The 16,701-nt window shown below is 44.7% G+C and overlaps 1 protein-coding gene across 1 annotated transcript; it reads left to right on the forward strand.

Annotated features, from left to right (window-relative positions):
- The first annotated feature begins 430 nt into the window (after window positions 1-430).
- On the forward strand, window positions 431-16,427 carry fignl2 (fidgetin like 2). Its single transcript, XM_068598596.1, has 3 exons — window positions 431-503; window positions 1,945-2,085; window positions 11,947-16,427. Exons 2-3 carry the CDS (start codon window positions 2,061-2,063, stop codon window positions 13,980-13,982), a joined length of 2,061 nt encoding a protein of 686 aa, XP_068454697.1. The 5' UTR covers window positions 431-503; window positions 1,945-2,060; the 3' UTR covers window positions 13,983-16,427.
- Window positions 16,428-16,701: the final 274 nt, after the last annotated feature.

Below are 16,701 nucleotides of genomic sequence, written 5' to 3' on the forward strand. Positions count from 1 at the left end.
CCACAATCTGTTCCCTGTTCCCTCCACTCTTTCTTAATCCTCTTGGGGCTAACTAAACTTGCCCTGTTCATTTCCCTCCAACCAAAAACACTCTCGTTCCCCTCTCCTCTGTGTTCAGGCTTCAGCATGATCGCCCTCTCTCTCCTCCAGAGCAGGATTGGTCAGTCCCCCTCCCTCTCTGCTGCCTTCCCCTCATTCTCGCTCTCTTCCTACTTAAATGCTTTTAGCATAAAGAGAGGGAGGGATAGGGGGATGGGAGATCCATGGGGGAGGGGAGTACTCACTGTTGTCACTGGCTAGAGAGAGAGAGAGAGAGAGAGAGAGAGAGAGAGAGAGAGAGAGAGAGAGAGAGAGAGAGAGAGGGAGAGGGAGGGAGGAAGATAGAGTGGAGTTGTGTCCCATATGTGGAAAAAAAAGCATAGCAGTGTACACACGAGTCTGGTGTGCTCCAGGGATTATCGTAGCGCTTTCAGATCTGATAGAGGACATGCAGGCATGAATAGGTAAGGCTGCATGTCTTCTCTGCATCTCTGTGTTGATCTGCTGTCATAGCCTGCTGCTCTCCCTGCTGTTTGACTTGGCTCCGCTGGCTGACTGAAGTTGGAGGAGGACCGGTGCTGAGCGTCTTATCCTCTTTGGCCACTGATCATGAGACCTTTCTCTGAGCAAACCTCTGAAATCTACCTCTCTCTGAACTGTGCAAGGAAAGAGCTGTGTTTATTTGAAGTGGAAGTTGTGGTTTGCTGCAGTTAGTTATTCTGGGCTGAGTGTTAAAAGTTAACTGTTCAACAGAAGGGTTCGTGGTCGGAGGCAGTGTTGTACGTAAAGCCTGTTGGTGTCCAGGGACAGCCGTGTGGTCATTGCGTAATTTTTTCCTCCATGTGAAATGGTAGATGATTGAATATGAAGTGGTTACCAACTTTTTTAAAATTTTTTATGTATACTGAGAAATATATTATCTGTGACAATGTAATAATGTAAATATGAAAATGTGACAATACTTCTGTTAGATACTGTTAATATATTTCTGTTTGTATTATGCTTTGCTGCCAATTTTATTTTTTCAAGCTTCATGTTTCATTAAAGATGGACTATATTTCCAGAAACATGTACATTTGTATTTGTTGTTGAAAAAAATCAGAGATTTAAAAAACTGGAAGACTATTTCAGACATCTCTTTATTGATTTAAAATACACATTGGTTTTCCGAGAATTGAGGAAGAACTGAAATGGCTGTTGTGAAAAAAATACTTTTCCAGATTTGTTTTAATTTCCTGGGTTTGCTCAGGGAGGTGCCTCATATCAGAATAAAACGCAGGATTAAACTGTCTTTAATCGGTGCATAGTTCAAATATGACATTTACGACACAAACCAGAGTAGATCGACTCTATTTAATTTAAAAAATAGACAAACCTAGTTTTTAAACCGCTTTTTAAAACTTTGTTTGAAAACATTTTTTTCTTTGCATTTTGCTTATGCAGCTCCAAAAGTGTCTGGTCTCCTAAGAATGCAGTCTTTATTGCCCCAGTGCACAGAGCAATGGTATGCATGACTCTTTTTGTGAGGCAGATTTAGAAAGCCCTCTTTAGAGGCTGAACACAGCTTCACAATCAGCTTAATGCCTGCCTATAATGAATACCCTTCTGTGTGTCAATTTTGCAGACTGTGTGTGTGTGTGTCTGTGTGTGTGTGTGTGTGTAGGTGTGTGTGTGGATTCTGTTTGTGTTACACTGATAAGGTTCTAAGGTTGGTCAGTAATGCTATCATTCTCTGAGTGAATTCTGGACTGTGTGTTTGTGTGTGTTTAGGTTTGTGTTGCCGTGTGAGCTTGTGCGAAAGGGTTGGTTGACATGTGAGTGTTTGTCCAGACATTGTGCAGCAGCCTGTAACTGCCTCACCTCTCTCTCTCTCTTTCTCTCTCTTTTACTCTCCCTCTCTCTTAGGGCTGTTCTGTTGTCAGTGCAAGCTCATGCTAGTGATGGACTACAGCCGGACGGACGCTAACCTGAGCTGGCTTTCACAAAACTGCATTCCTCCTTACTGAGACCAGCTCCACAGAATGCTGAGTCCTATTGTCCCCTATAGTGAGTACACTACAACCTTCTTTTTCTCGACCGCACAGCATGTCATCGAAAAGCTTCACTTCCCTTAGTTGGTCTTTGCCTGAATCAATTAATCCCTACTACTAAAAATAAGTGTTCAGTATTTTGCAAACATAAGGAAAAAATGCACAAGTAACTGTGAAAATGTGCACGCCTCATTGCAGAAACCTGACTTTTTCTTTGACGTGCGCTGTGGAAATACTAAACCCTGGGCACCAACTCTCTTTGAATGTTTCATCACCAGGCGAAAGACACCAGTGGGGAAGGAAGAGGGACAGAGGGAGGTTTGAGGGCTGGCGGTTTAAGCAATAGAAACCCCTCGGTTCTGCTAGTGTCAGTTTACCAATACAGCTCAGGACTTAACACCACACATGCTGCCCAATGCTCTCCCCCCTTTTCCCCATTCTCTCTTTCCTCCCTTTAATGCTGACCTAATAACCGACGTGTCCAGTTTTGGCCTCCCCCTTTGCACTCGAGTCCAGGGCTCTCGCTCTCCAAAACAGCATTGTTTGCCGGTCAGCATGGGGCTGCCTCCATGGCCTCGGCCTCAAGAGCCCCTTTTTCCAGCTCTTTAACTTGCCTCAAAGGAGCATTATTGACATGACAGTTCAAAAACAATAAGAAAAAATCTAACAGATTGGTTAAATTATAAAAAATATTACTTTATGATTGAGGGTAAAAACTTTTGAGAATTTTTTTTTTTATCATCCCAAAAATGGATTGCAGTCTGTGTAAGGCAAGTGTGGGTTTGAGACAAAACAGCCTGATTAAAGCATCATGAGCGGATGTTTGACAGTAGCCATGACACTTTGTTTGCTTTTTCACCCTTGAAATAGCAAATGTTATTATTCGCCCACTCATTCACAGATGAATGAAATTTAGAATTATTGCCAGCCGAATAAGTAGTTGACTTTATGTGTTGTTATGAAACATGTCCTTTCACAAGTGACTCTTGATGAACATCAACAGGTTTAATGCATGTTCTCCCAGAACATGTCATGTGTTTGTTTCCCTGTTAAAGATGTGTATAGCTTTAAATCCAGCAAATTTGCTCAAATATAACTGATAAAACAATCATTTGCAAGAACACGCATACCTATTTATCTTCCCATCAAAGCCTGTTTAGGTGGTTGTCCCATGAGCTCCCTGCACCCTGCTAGTCCACACTGACTGAACACACTCTCCCTGCTGCTGAAGAAGACCAAGAATGTCACAAATTGCTGGTAGAATAGTTAGCATGCTTTCAGCGCCTGCACAGGGCTTGTCCTTCATGGGAATCTTCTAGTACTCTACGTTCTTGCCTTTGTGTGTGAATTGCTTTTACGTTCAGGATGCACAATGGTGGTTTTCTCTGGCTCTGTCCAGAAGTTTCACAGTTCTTCAAGCACAGAGTATCTCTGTTCTGCAGAGCTTATGCAGCGGTGAGATTGTTTCAGAACAGCCCGCGAGTGTGCGTGTATGTAGACAGAGGGGACGTTCCATATGAGCGCTAACAGCAGTGTTATGTCGTCTCGCTGTTTACTCTCAGACCAGTGACACACAAACACACCTCTGTGCTCGCTGGTGACACTGCAGCTCACTGTCTTCTCCTTAAAGACTGTAGTCGTGAGTCTGCTGAGTACAAAATACAACTGTGAGCGACTTTTCGTATGTGCCGGACATGCGAAGACTCTCACCTCCGTGTTAGAATCCCCTTTGTGGGATTGTTGAGCATTTCCACTTTCCAATGCTATTTCTGACTCCTGCTGGAAGCATTTCTGCCCTTGCACATAGATGGGTCTCAGTGTGTAAATGCACACATGGTTCGGACAGGTACACCCACAAACATGCTTCACTCAGCACTGCCCAACACATTTAGTTTCAATGATTTGGATCCAACTTTAAGCCAGTGTGTGTGTCCCGTTGTTCCCCGGTGTGTCCGGTCCTCGGCTCTTGGCTCCGGCCAGTCCGGAGGACTTCAAGCTGGGGCAAGCAGCCATGGCCGGACCTGAGAAGAAACCTGAGAGAGATTCCAGGGGCCATGGATACTCCTGGTGGGATTTGGTGCAAAGAATCTGTAATCTGCACTTCAAACACACTCTTAAATCAGTCCCAGGCCGCCAACCCAAGAGTGCCCTAACTCTTGTTGCTGGGGCCCCCGCTGGTGTAGCGATACCTTTTCTTTTAAAACAACACACACACACACACTCTCACACACACACACACACACACACACACACACACACACACACACACACACACACACACACACTCTCTCTCTCTCTCTCTCTCTCTCTCTCTCTCTCTCTCTCTCTCTCTCACACACACACACACACACACACACAAAGCAACTACACACCAAAGTCCAAATCTGGCAGTTTTTATAGCTCTCCTCTGACTGACCCCTCTCCCTCTCCTTTCTCTCGCTGGCTCTGTTTTTATGTTTTGTGCAAGTGTCTTTGTGAATGACTCAGCTAAGTCATGGAGTAGTTTGTATAGAAAAAAAGAAGTAGATCTCATCCTGGCTCATCCTGAAGGAGCAGGTTGGAGGGCTGTGCCAGCATCTATTCCTTTTGTAGGCAGAGTGGTGTGAGTGCTGCAGTGGAGGGGCCTGTGAGGCTCTTCAGTAAACACACAGCCTGCCAAAGTGTGTGTGTGTGTGTGTGTGTGTGTGTGTGTGTGTGAATAAGCAACAGGATCATTAGTGTAGGGTGTGAATGGGCTCTAATTAGCCCCCAGTGTGTGTGGTTGTGTGTGTATATGTCTGTGTGTATGTTGTGCATGCGTTTGTGTCCACAAGAAAAGAAGGTTAGGGACCCAGGGCCCTGTGAGTCCACTGGCCCAGGGCTCTGTCTCTCTGAGGGTTCATCAGCTCATTAAGAAGACCTCCACTCCCGTTAAGGGCCCAATTAAGAAGCAAGGCGGTGAGGCTCATTTGGATGGCAACACTTCACTGGATTCCTGAGGCAGCAGAATTCAGAGCTCGACAATGAGACACAACTTCTTTCACACCAGCAGAGCTAATTAGTAAATGACCATGCTTGAGAAATAACATACTTTAATCGTTATGCCATGAGGTGTTTCTAGTGCATGGTTCATAAAATGCACTGCCACAGAGGGAAGTGTGGCTGTTCATATATTGAGCTTCCTTTTAATTTGGGTTTGTATGAACAGAAAACAACAAATCCCAGCGCTGTGCATGCGCTGAGAGCGTAAGATGGGAACACAGAGGGGCCAGGGGATTTGGATTTGAGGGGAGGGAATGCAACATGCTCACTGGGAATGGGGGGAGAATAAGGGAAGTGGAAATGCAGAGAATCGGGGCAAGAAGGAGATTGCAAGGAAAAGAACTAAGGAGGGGGAGATAGAACAGAGATTGGGCGAGTGAGACAGATGGAAGGGGTGATTGGTCATCACAGATCCTTTGGACAGCTGTTCTCTGATATATTAGTGGACACAATGACCTAAAGCCAGCCTGCAGTCACAGAAAATAGGCCCCCTGTTTTTCATGAAGGCGGAGGAGGGGGGCGGGGGGTGTACGGGGTGGTGGTGGTGGTGAACAGGGTTCTGCCATTTGTGGATGTGCGTTAGCAGGCGCGGGGGATGGGGAAGTTGTTTCTAAAATTACGAGCGAGCATGAAGTGACGTATGCAGCAATTAATCTGGAGGCTTTCTAGTTTTGGAGAGTGCTGAGAAAAGGGCTGTAAAATGAGCACGTTCTAAGATTGGAGTTCGCTTTTTGCTGCACTATCATTAGCAATTCTAAACACGTTTGTCAATTAATCAATGTTTAACAAATCCCATCAAGTAGTTTGGCTACTGCTCCCCTCCATCTCCTCTGCAAAACAACAACTTTTAATGACTCTGAATATCCATTCACCGCTAATGCATTCACCACATGGAAGCTTGTTTTATTCAGTTTATTGGCTGGTTCTGAGCAATAATTGTCTTTTATCCGATCTATTTTTTTTATAACAGACAAGGGCGTTATGACTTTCCATTATCTTAAAAATACTCAGTACACTGTTGTCAGACTGTTGTATTCTAATCAAACCCCATTAAGAGCAACTATTCTGACTTCACAATATTCCCAAAGGGGATGGAACAAAAACTAGAGTAAGTCAAAGTGTTATTCTGATACATGGAGCACCGATAGCTTCATCCACAGAGAGAAGACGCTACAGAGGGGGAAAGAGACACGCACAGAGGACATCCCTCAATGCCACTGCAGGAGATGGGCTCCTTCCTCCTGGGATTCGGCTGGTGAGGCGTGTTTGAAAAGAGCTGCATCTGCTTGTGCACTGGGCAGCAGGTGTGAAAACTCCCCACCAGAGCTCCCGCACTCTTCTGTTATTACATCTTTTTAGGGCCATGAAAGAGAGAGCAGATGAGCCAGAGGGAGCGAGAGGCAGAGAGGGACTGAGGGGTTGTGTCTCTTTTGATTGATAGCCTTGTGACTAACACATAGATTTATAATAATTTTCTCTAGCAATTCTCAATTATGCATGTCTGATGAATTATGATCCTTGTTGTCCGGTGTGCGCATTGTCCCTGTCTTAAGGCGCTTTGGGAGGGACCTCTAGGACCTCAAACTTCCTTTCAGAGTTTTTTGACCAAACCTCACACAACAAGGTTTTTCAGCATCTGAGGGGAGAATATTGTTGGAGGTAACTTGATACTTTCTAGTTTCAGTATTGTTCAATATACATATTTCCACAATATATGTAAGGAATTCATCCTTTTTTTTGTATTTTGACAAAAACAGCAAGAGCTGTAAAATGTGTATTTCATACCAAAGTGAGAGAACAGCCACAGACAATTTTCCACTGTCTCAACCTGCCACACCGTGAATTGTGGCCGACCTCTCAGATTGGTGTTTTTATGACAGACCAGGTATGCAGTATGCAGCGGCGGGACGGCAGCAGACTAGTGAGAATGTCCTGCCTGATATTAGTGTCATAAATCAAAGTGAACTTGAGAACAGACAACTTAAGGGGCTTCAAGAGTGAACAACAAATCAAGATAACAAACACTAATAAATAACAGAGTCTAAGTGCTTCTCCCTTTGCACACCAAACTCAGTTCATGGTTGTACAAAGCAGTTCATGCACAGAAAGGTTAAAAAAATTCTCAAGAAAGACATAATTTCTTCAACAAATTTCTGTCCAGCAAGCAGGAGTTGCAGCCTTTAACTCATTGATCAGCTTGCGCTTGCTGAATATAAAACAACTGATGCAGTGATCACAGCATCAAGTTTGTGATTCATCAGCACAAATATAGTGTCTTCACACGCCGCCCTCTTCTCTACTTTCTGCCTGTCATTCTCATTTGGTACGTCTCTCTTCTTTGTATTGTAACTGCATTCATTTTAAGCCTTTCTTTTTAAATTGCCTGTTTCTGAGATGTTACTAAATTGAATCTCTTAACATACAGCCACAACAGCCGGAGCAGCACTCACAAAAACAATTTGACACTGCCCTCTCTGCAGCTTTCTGTTTGGAAATATTGAAAGAATTTACGTTTTGGCAAAGAGAATTCACTCGCTATACAGAATTAAACTTTCATCGTGGAGATCTCTGAGGTCGGCAGATTCAGAAAGTGTTAGGTGCGGCCGCACGGTTTCTCCTACAAGGACGTTTTGATTATTTTTTTAAATGTATAATTTTGTAAAGAACTAAAACAAGTACATGGACACATAAACATCCAATATAGATTATGTAAAGCAAGCCAGCAGTAAATTCTTACCTTTTTCTTAGTGCAATATATTTTGTAATTATGAAGTTGACTAGCAAAGCCGGTCTGCATCATGATAGCTCTTGTTATTAATGTTTTATAAGAGATTAGGAACAGAGGATGACAGGATTTATAGATCTATGTACTACCTCATTGCTCTCCCTAATTCGTGCCTGTGTGCAGAGGTTGTACGATGTTGGTAGTTTTCTCTCGGTGGGTGGGGGTAGAGCTCAGCCATGAATAGAGCCCTGATTTGATTGATCCACGGCGCTCTTGTTTACAAGCGGCCTCTTCACAATCGACACAGTTTAATAGCACACTGTCCCAGAAGGGTTGTTGCATCCATGTCCGTTTTGTTCCTCGGGGCAGGGAAAACAAAAGTGCCGGGAAAGGAGAAGGATGAAAGCAACCTCAGGGGAGCAGTGAAACGGCACTGGAGCCCTCCGTCTCCAGGCTTCCTGCCAAGATAACGTTTCAACTCACCCACTAATACTTATTTTATAGGAAACCACAACACAGTCTAGAGTTCTACCAGCCTATATAGGCCAAAAACTACTCCGGTTTCACCGTGTCAACATGAGCCTCAGAGGCTTTGTAGATAGCAGATTGACGCATTTGAGGGCAGAAATCACAAATGAACCTAACACGCTCCCACTGAGCCATAAGTAGTCTAATTTTGATTTTAGGGCCTCCTCAAAGTAAAGCTGGTTTCTGCTAAGGGACCCATGCCACTGTCTTCATCACGCACTCCTACAATAGGATGCAGCTCACACAGGTCCCTCAATAAATCCCAGGCTGACACAAAAGCTGTCAGTGGACCACTGCTGAATAGATTAATAAGATTTCCATAATTAGATAGGCCCCCTGACAATAGGATCCTTTAGGCTTTGTCTCAGGGCCAACTGGATTGCAGAGCCGCGCACGTCTGCTGGACGGACTTCCACCACAATGCCCGCGAAGACAGTAAGGCAGTCAGCAGAAGAACATCTGTCTCTCCTGGGGCCGAGAACACACACCCACTCATGGTGGGACGTATGTGCATACACAGAAGGTTCTTATCCAGCTCCATCAATAGAAAATTAGTCTCTTCACTATTTCATGAATACTTTAACCAATTTCTATTCACCATAAGTTTAACAGCACAACTGATGATACAATATATGAAATATTCTAACAAACTCCTTACTGACTCGATTACAGACCAGGTTTACTTATATTGATAGCAACAATGGCCTACAACATTATTGAATGTAGGCAAATGGCAGTACCATGGTAGTGAACTATATATTTAAATTAATCTGATATTGCACTGCTACCCACATTATGTCCACACTGTCCTGATTTCCTGCTTCTAATCTTAGCTTTCTTCCGGCCCCTCCAGTGAATTAATTTACACGATTGCTCTGATTTAAGCAGAAGTGTAGATTAGAGCTAGCTCAGTTTATTGTGGAGCACCACTGCTCGAAAATCCACAATCCAGCCAAGGCCAAGATCTAATTACATGGAGAGGGCTAAACTGCTCTGCAACCCTGCTGTGTTCATCAGGGAAGTGAACAGCGGCCTATCACTCACCGAACTCACTGTGTACATGCAGAAACAATTATTGAGTATAATGCACTTTTGTTTAGAAAGTAATTACTCTCAGATTTAACAGTGATATGATTCTTCAGTTGTGCGCAGCTGGTCATTACATTGGTCAAGGGGGTAGTGTGAGAGAAGTCCATTCTGTATTGGTGCTACCGTGATGATGGAGTGGACAGCAGTTAGCCTGCCTCACTGAGTCCTCTAATGTCCGCTCCAGTCTGCTTAGAGAGGACGAAGCGCCTGCTGTCCACTCCTTCCCCTCCCTCTTCCATCCCTACCTCCCCGCTGCAGGTTTTATGAGCTCCCCTGGGCTCCCATCCATCTCTGTCACACACAGGCCCCATTATTGAGGCTGCTCACTGGTTGGGCTGCAGATGGGAAGGGCCTGCAGGATATATATGGTTTCTGCAGCCCGGACAAAGGCCTGCAAGTCAAACCACAGAAATATGTGGTCATCTGGGTGTGGACAAGACAATGTCTTCAGCATGTTTGTAAAAAAGTGGACGGAGTGTGAGAATGTTCCTTTACATCTTACTGTGAAGGGGTGTGTGGGTTGACTGAAGCTTAGGGAAGTACTTGAACTGGTTTGGCCATTGGGAATTTAAGGCAGTGGATTTGAATATGAAGGACGTGATAATCCAATGGCCATCTGGTCTGCTGGTCTCATCTGACTGAATAAATAACGGGTGTAATCTGAAAACACACATGGGGAGGTTTGGAAAGCGGGTAAAGAAAGAGGGCAAAGTTAAGAAGTGAGCTAGAGAGGGCAGCAGCAGAACTGCAGGCTGTGGATATTGAGATTTGATTTAAATGGCAATAAGAAGTCTGGCTCCACACACGCAGACACCCATGAATAATGAATTATCAGCCGTCCACTGAAGGAAAGGCTGAGAAGCCAGTAATGACAGCTTTTTGCTCTACTCCTTTTTACCTCCCAGTCTATGGCTGGAGTAGTCCTTACCTCAGGGTAAATCATGACACTTCAATAATGCCAAGCTATGTATGGAATGTCAAGCTGATGCCTCAGCAAGAGGTAGCGCCCGTCCTCATGAAATACACACATAAACAAATGTGAAAAACACAGACAAAATGGGCTTGAGAAGATAAACAGAATAGTATGCAAACAGAAATTTCGAGTTGTTCGACCGGAAACATCCATGTTTTACTAATTTCAGATGCAATGTCAGTTAAATGTTTGACTGAAAAAAAGACCTTTGCATGAGGGGACATGAAGGGAAAACAACTCGTGGAACAAAATCTCTTTTTCGACTGCGCTCTCTGTTGTTAGCTCAGCGATGTGCTCGGTGCGTAGCAGCCATGATCAATCAGAGCTCAGCCAGTGCTGAAGTCAGCCAGAGGAACAGACATTCCACTTTCCCAATGTTCCATGGGAGACTGTGCTGATGAATAGCACACTATGCTGCAATTCCCAACCCAACCCCCCTCTTGCTTTCTCTCTTTTTCTTTCTTTCTATCTTTCTCACTCTTTCCACACTACTGTGCGTGGTGTCCGCGCACACACACACACACACACACACACACACACACACACACACACACACACACACACACACACACACACACACACACTCTGTCTCTCTCTCTCTTTTTCCCTTCTCCCTCTCTCCCTCCCCCTCCCTCCTTATGTCCAGCCGGCCACTGGGCCTTTGGAGCTCTGGTGTACGGTGGTTGGGTGGATTGGTGGGTGGTAGGTGGGGGTGCGGGCTGAAGAGAGCAGGCATTCAGAGCAACATGCACGGGGAGATAACAATAGGTCCTCTGGGGGACCTGCAGATGTTAATAATACAGAGAAGAGTAGTGGGATCTTATTGCTACTCCAACATGGTAAACTGCAAAACAACACATCAAACCTACTGTCTCTCTCTCTTCTTTCACTTTATTCCTTACTTACTTTTTTATTTCGTACTTACTTTACCTCCCCTTAATCTTCCTATCCTCTTGCTAGCATACATGATGGTAACACTGAAAAAGATTCATTTTCTAACAGAAGAAAGGTAATTTCTTTTTACTGGCTGCATGAAGATGAAGGGCTCACACCACGTGCCATGTGTCAATTCATTTCAAACCAAATGTAGACTGTTATTTTAACTATCATTTCTGGGTGAGGACTAAACAGAGGGTACAGGTGCCGCAGCATTTTGAACAGAATTATAACAAAGAACTGTAAACTATATTTTTAAAAATAAAAAAAGGTTTCTGCTGTATCTCAGGTATTCCAGTGTGTGTCAGTGAGTATTGTAAGATTGAAAAAGCCCTTTTACTTTAAAAACACACAAGTAATGTGACATTTTATAAATTGGCAATCCTGAAACTATTTTCTTTACTTTGAGAATTATTTTCACTTGTCAATTGAAGCAAACACAGCAACAAACTTCTCACATGAAATGAATCAATTGATAAAGATGCTATATTGACCTAGATGTATTCATATCTATGATCACAAAGCTGCACAACATACTATTTTCTGACATAATTGTAATCATAGGAAAGTCATGACCTGATTCCCCTGTGTGTTTCTTTTGACAGGCCTGTTAAAGATGCACTGGAACCCAGAGCATGCCCAGCCTCTCAGCCAGTGGCCTGAGCAGCACCTGGACGTCTCCTCCACCACCTCCTCTCCAGCCCACAAGTCGGAATTATACGCTGCTCGCGGTCGCAGCGGTTACAACCACGCCTGGGCAAATGACGACATCTCTGCTCTCACAGCCTCCAACCTGTTGAAACGCTATGCTGATAAATATTCTGGCGTGCTGGACTCACCATATGACCGGCCACCCACTGTGGGCACTTACCCAGAGCCAGGGGCCTTTGGGGGCCTCAACCCCCCAAAGACTGAGCTAGAGCCCTGGCCACTGACACATGGTACTGATGGCTCCTATTCCCTGGTGCCCCCTGGAGGCCACGACAGCCTCTCCGGTTCAAAGGCCCTAGCCACATCTGCAGGCCCTCCAGGGGTTGGTAGTGTTTCGGTGGTGAATAGTAACCTCTCAGACTCGGGCTACAGTGGCAGCAGCTCCTGCAGTGGCTCCAGTGAGTACCCATCTAGCTACAATGGCACCTATCTTTCCTCAGGGTACTGTCCCCAACCCAGTGCACCACTTCCCCCTGCTTCCCTCCACACACTTCAATCCACCCCCACCCTAGTGCCCAGTTATAGCCCTACCACACCTGTCTATAACTATCCCCCTAGCGCATACCCTCCCCAGACCAGCTACAGCCACCCCTCTGCAACTTACCTTCCCTCCGGCCTACCCGCCCCTACTCCAGTTCCCTCAAGGCCCACAGTGGTAGGAGGCAGCTATAGTTACCAGATCACCAACCTTGGGACATCTGAGTCGGAAGGGACATTAAAAAGGAAAGCATTTGAGATGAGTATAGAAGAGGATGAGAGCGCAGATGGGTCTCGTTACAGGAAATACAGCTATGACCCCTTGAAGGCTGAAGGGCACTCACCCTACAGTGTGAATGACAAAACAGAGTGCCGGGGAAACAGCTTCAGCAATTCAGGCACCACAGACCCTCATACCTTCAAGGCCAGTAAGCCCTCATCCCAGCCCCTAGTGTCTCCTCAATATGGGGCAGCTGGGGAGTACAGCCCTCCCGCAGGCATGACGGGGGAAAATGGCGTGGCAGAGCAAAGCTTCATCCAACAACAGCAGCAGCACCGCTCCCAGGCCCACAAACGCTCCCCATTGTGTGCTCCAACTGTTGAGACTATGAAGAGCCCAGACCCCAGAGTGTTGGACCTTGTAAATGGGGAGTTACTGGACTGCAGCCCAGCACTGGGCTGGGGCGAGCTGGCTGGGCTCACCCATGTCAAGGCTGCACTGGAGGAGGACCTGCTGTGGCCTGTGTTGAGGCCCAGTTCAGTGATGCGGGCACCAAGAACCGTCCTTCTCTTTGGCCCCCGAGGAGGAGGTAAGACGACACTGACTCGTTCTTTGGCCTCACAGTTGGGGGCTTCCTTCTACCGATTAAGTGGAGCCATGCTTGCCTCTAAAGGGAAGGCTGAGGCAGAGCACATTCTGGGGTCTCTTTTGCAGGTGGCAGGGGCACGGCAGCCTTCAGTAGTGCTGCTTAGCCAGGTGGAGGCCATGGAAGAGGAGGGGCTGAGGCAGACACTGCTGACCACCCTGGAGAAGGCCCAGGTGGGGAGCACAGGTCTGGTGATTCTTGTATGTGCCACCGGAAGGCCAGATCTGCTGCAAGATGCAGTTCATCGGAGCTTTGCCAAACGCTATCATGTCGGGCTGCCAGATGTGGGTATGCGCAGGCAGGTGCTGCTCCAGGCGCTGTCGCCCCAGGGCTGCAGCTTAAGCGATAGAGAGCTGAGTGCTGTGCTGCAGCGCACAGAGGGCTTCTCAGTGTGGGAGCTGCTGCAGCTCTGCCAGCAGGCCCTCTCCTCAGCATCCTCCCCCTCTGGGGCCATGCATGGCCACCCCTCAGCATCCAAACCCCCAGCCTTCACAGACTTTGAGAATGCCTTCTGCAAGGTGCGCCCACACACCACCACAAAAGAACTGGACACTTGTATAGAGTGGAGCAAGATGTATAACCACTGAGAAAGAAGCCAGTCAATGTACTTGGACTCTTCCTCTTTGCTTTGACATGGAAAGCCATGGGAATGTTTTCTTGTTGTTCTGTAATTACAGATTATGCAGCCAAAAGAGCCAGAGAAGTTCAACGATGCGGGAGAGCTGACAAAGTTGTCTTACTGGCAGAAGCATGCCAGGGTGTGCTGTTTTTGTTTTTGTATGAATATCCACAATGTTTTGTTTTTCCCAAAGAAAAGAGAGATGAATAGGCCTTGTTGACTGGGGTAGTGTATTAGTCTTTGGCTAATGGGAAAATCAGATTATATACTATTTGGATACTCTCAGAGATCCTGATTAGCCTTGGTCCGGGACAAAATCAATTGTTTGTTGCTAGGTGACGTGGTCCAAGATTATGGATAATCAGGGTTTGGAAAATCCCCCCTTTGACTGCTACTCTCAGGATCCTATTTATTGCCTGTCCACCTCCATGTTATCTTAATGTTGATTTAGTCATTGGATTGTCACTAATTCAGTAAGAAGGGCTTGGGATCAGACAGAAAGATTTCAGTAAACCACAGTTTTTGACCAAAAATATGTCAATCCAAATGCTTCATCAGTGTTGCTATATTTCTCAAAATGCACTGGTCCCCAAAATCCCAATAAATATATTAATCTTTCTTCAATCCGAACATGCTGCTATCCATCCCAGGAGTTGAGTTGTGCAAGAAAAACATTGCAGTCGCTCAACATTTTTGGTCGTAGAAATAATTCATACATATCTTTATTCAAGTCGCCAATAGCACTACATTTCACTGACATCATAACTTTCATATACATATATATGTTCTTGATCTCACATTCCTCATAATCTGCAGTTTGCCTGAGAATCTCACTTAACAACAAATTGTGTACCTCCAGCGTGTCTGTTTTTCTCTTTTCACTTACTCCTTTGGTTTTTTTAGTATGTAGTCTTGTTTGAAATGCTCAGGAAGAATTTCTTTACCTCAGAAATATGAAATAAAGAATGTATGTAATCTTAGGGTCTTAGTAGAGAGTGGCGTGGAGCGAGAGAAAGGAGCGAGGAGAAACACGACAGTCTTGTAATACCCACTACTGCTGGGCTTTTACCTCGAGAGAGAAACTTGAATATGCTACAAAGAGTAACATTGAATGTAATTCAGGTATTTCAAAGGATATTTGATGCCATAAATCCATGTATTATTATATATGAATATATAAACATGTTTTCTTTTCTGTTCTTTAACCCTTTATTTTTATTGTAGTTTATGGTGGAGTGATGATTGTCTTCAAGAAATGCTATGTAGAATACAGAAAATATTCCTTTTTTTGTTGGGCAAACTGTTCACTGCTAATCCCTGTATTGTTTAGTGTTTACATATCCTGTATATGCATGTCTGCTGTTAATAGTTTTACGGCTGCAAAATACCATTCATGAATGTAAATACAATGCACACAATCATACATGTGCACACACTGTGAACATCTGAGCACAATAAGAAAACAAAGAAAACACAGATGCAGAATCAGTTCAAAGATTAGGTCTATATGTACCTTTGAGCAAATTCCAAAGTCTACGAATGCACACTTTTTGTGTACACAACATGTAGACAATCGAGACAAATCTCTCCTTTTCCACCAGTTCTGTTTTAACAAGCTGGAAAACGCTGGTCACTGGAATGCTGGTACAGAGGTCGTTCATGTTAGACTGTTGCTATGGTCCTGAGGAGGTATACACAAAGTGATGTAATATTTCCCACTGCCATTTCCTCCCTCTGTCTCTCCCTCCCTACCTCCCTCATCATTATTTTTCTCTTTTTCTCTCTCCCCAGTGCAATCTCATTAGATTGGATTGCCCCCTGGCCACGAGCCCCAGTGGCCATGTGGCGTTGCATCCTCCCCCCCCCCCTTTCTCTCCTCTCCTTCCCCTTCCCTTATACCGATTCCTCTGGAGTGGAAGTGGTCTGATTGATGTCCAGCAACCCTATATCACAGCACAGCCGTCCCTCTCCAGCTGGTGGCTTCAGTCATGCCATACAGCCAGATCAATTAAAGTGACCCTGCTGTGCATACTGATCACAGTTTTAGAAACTGAAAACACATTTACAACTTACAGAACAACCCCTGCCTGAAGCGGCATGGTCTCGATAATGTTTGCTATTATTTACATGTAATTAAATATTAATGATGACTTAAAGGTACAAGTATAGCGCACATGTTGATGGTTGTTATGCCCACCACTCCAGACAGTTTGTCCAATAAATCAAGCTTTTATTTTTTACATGTCTTGATCCGTTCTGGCGGTAACTTTGTTCTTGGTTATTGTACATTTTCTGTAACCATTTCTACCTCATTTTTGCGGCATATTGTACATGAAAGTATTTATTTCATGTCTTTTTTTGATGTCTGTTTTAAACATGATAATGTTCTTTAACTGTAATGGTCTACCTCAGAAAAGACTGTATTTTAAGAGAAGAGTATTACACAATATTAAACAGAATTTGTCCATATTGCACTGCGGTTATTTCTTTTTTCCCCCCTCATTTCAGGACTGCAATTGACCAGAGTGCAGACATTACATGATGGTGGTGCTTTCCATATAAATGTATCTGTAGCCTGGCTTGACCCCAATGTTAAGGTCAACACAGTTACTTAAACTGATTGCTAAATTCACATAGAAACACAAAGGACTACTCAAAAGGTTTTGAATTTGACTTCACATACTCAC

This window comes from Clinocottus analis, unplaced genomic scaffold (assembly GCF_023055335.1).
Source record: "Clinocottus analis isolate CAN_PGR_092001 unplaced genomic scaffold, fCliAna1.0.p SCAF_4, whole genome shotgun sequence".
Classification (NCBI taxonomy): Eukaryota; Metazoa; Chordata; class Actinopteri; order Perciformes; family Cottidae; genus Clinocottus; species Clinocottus analis.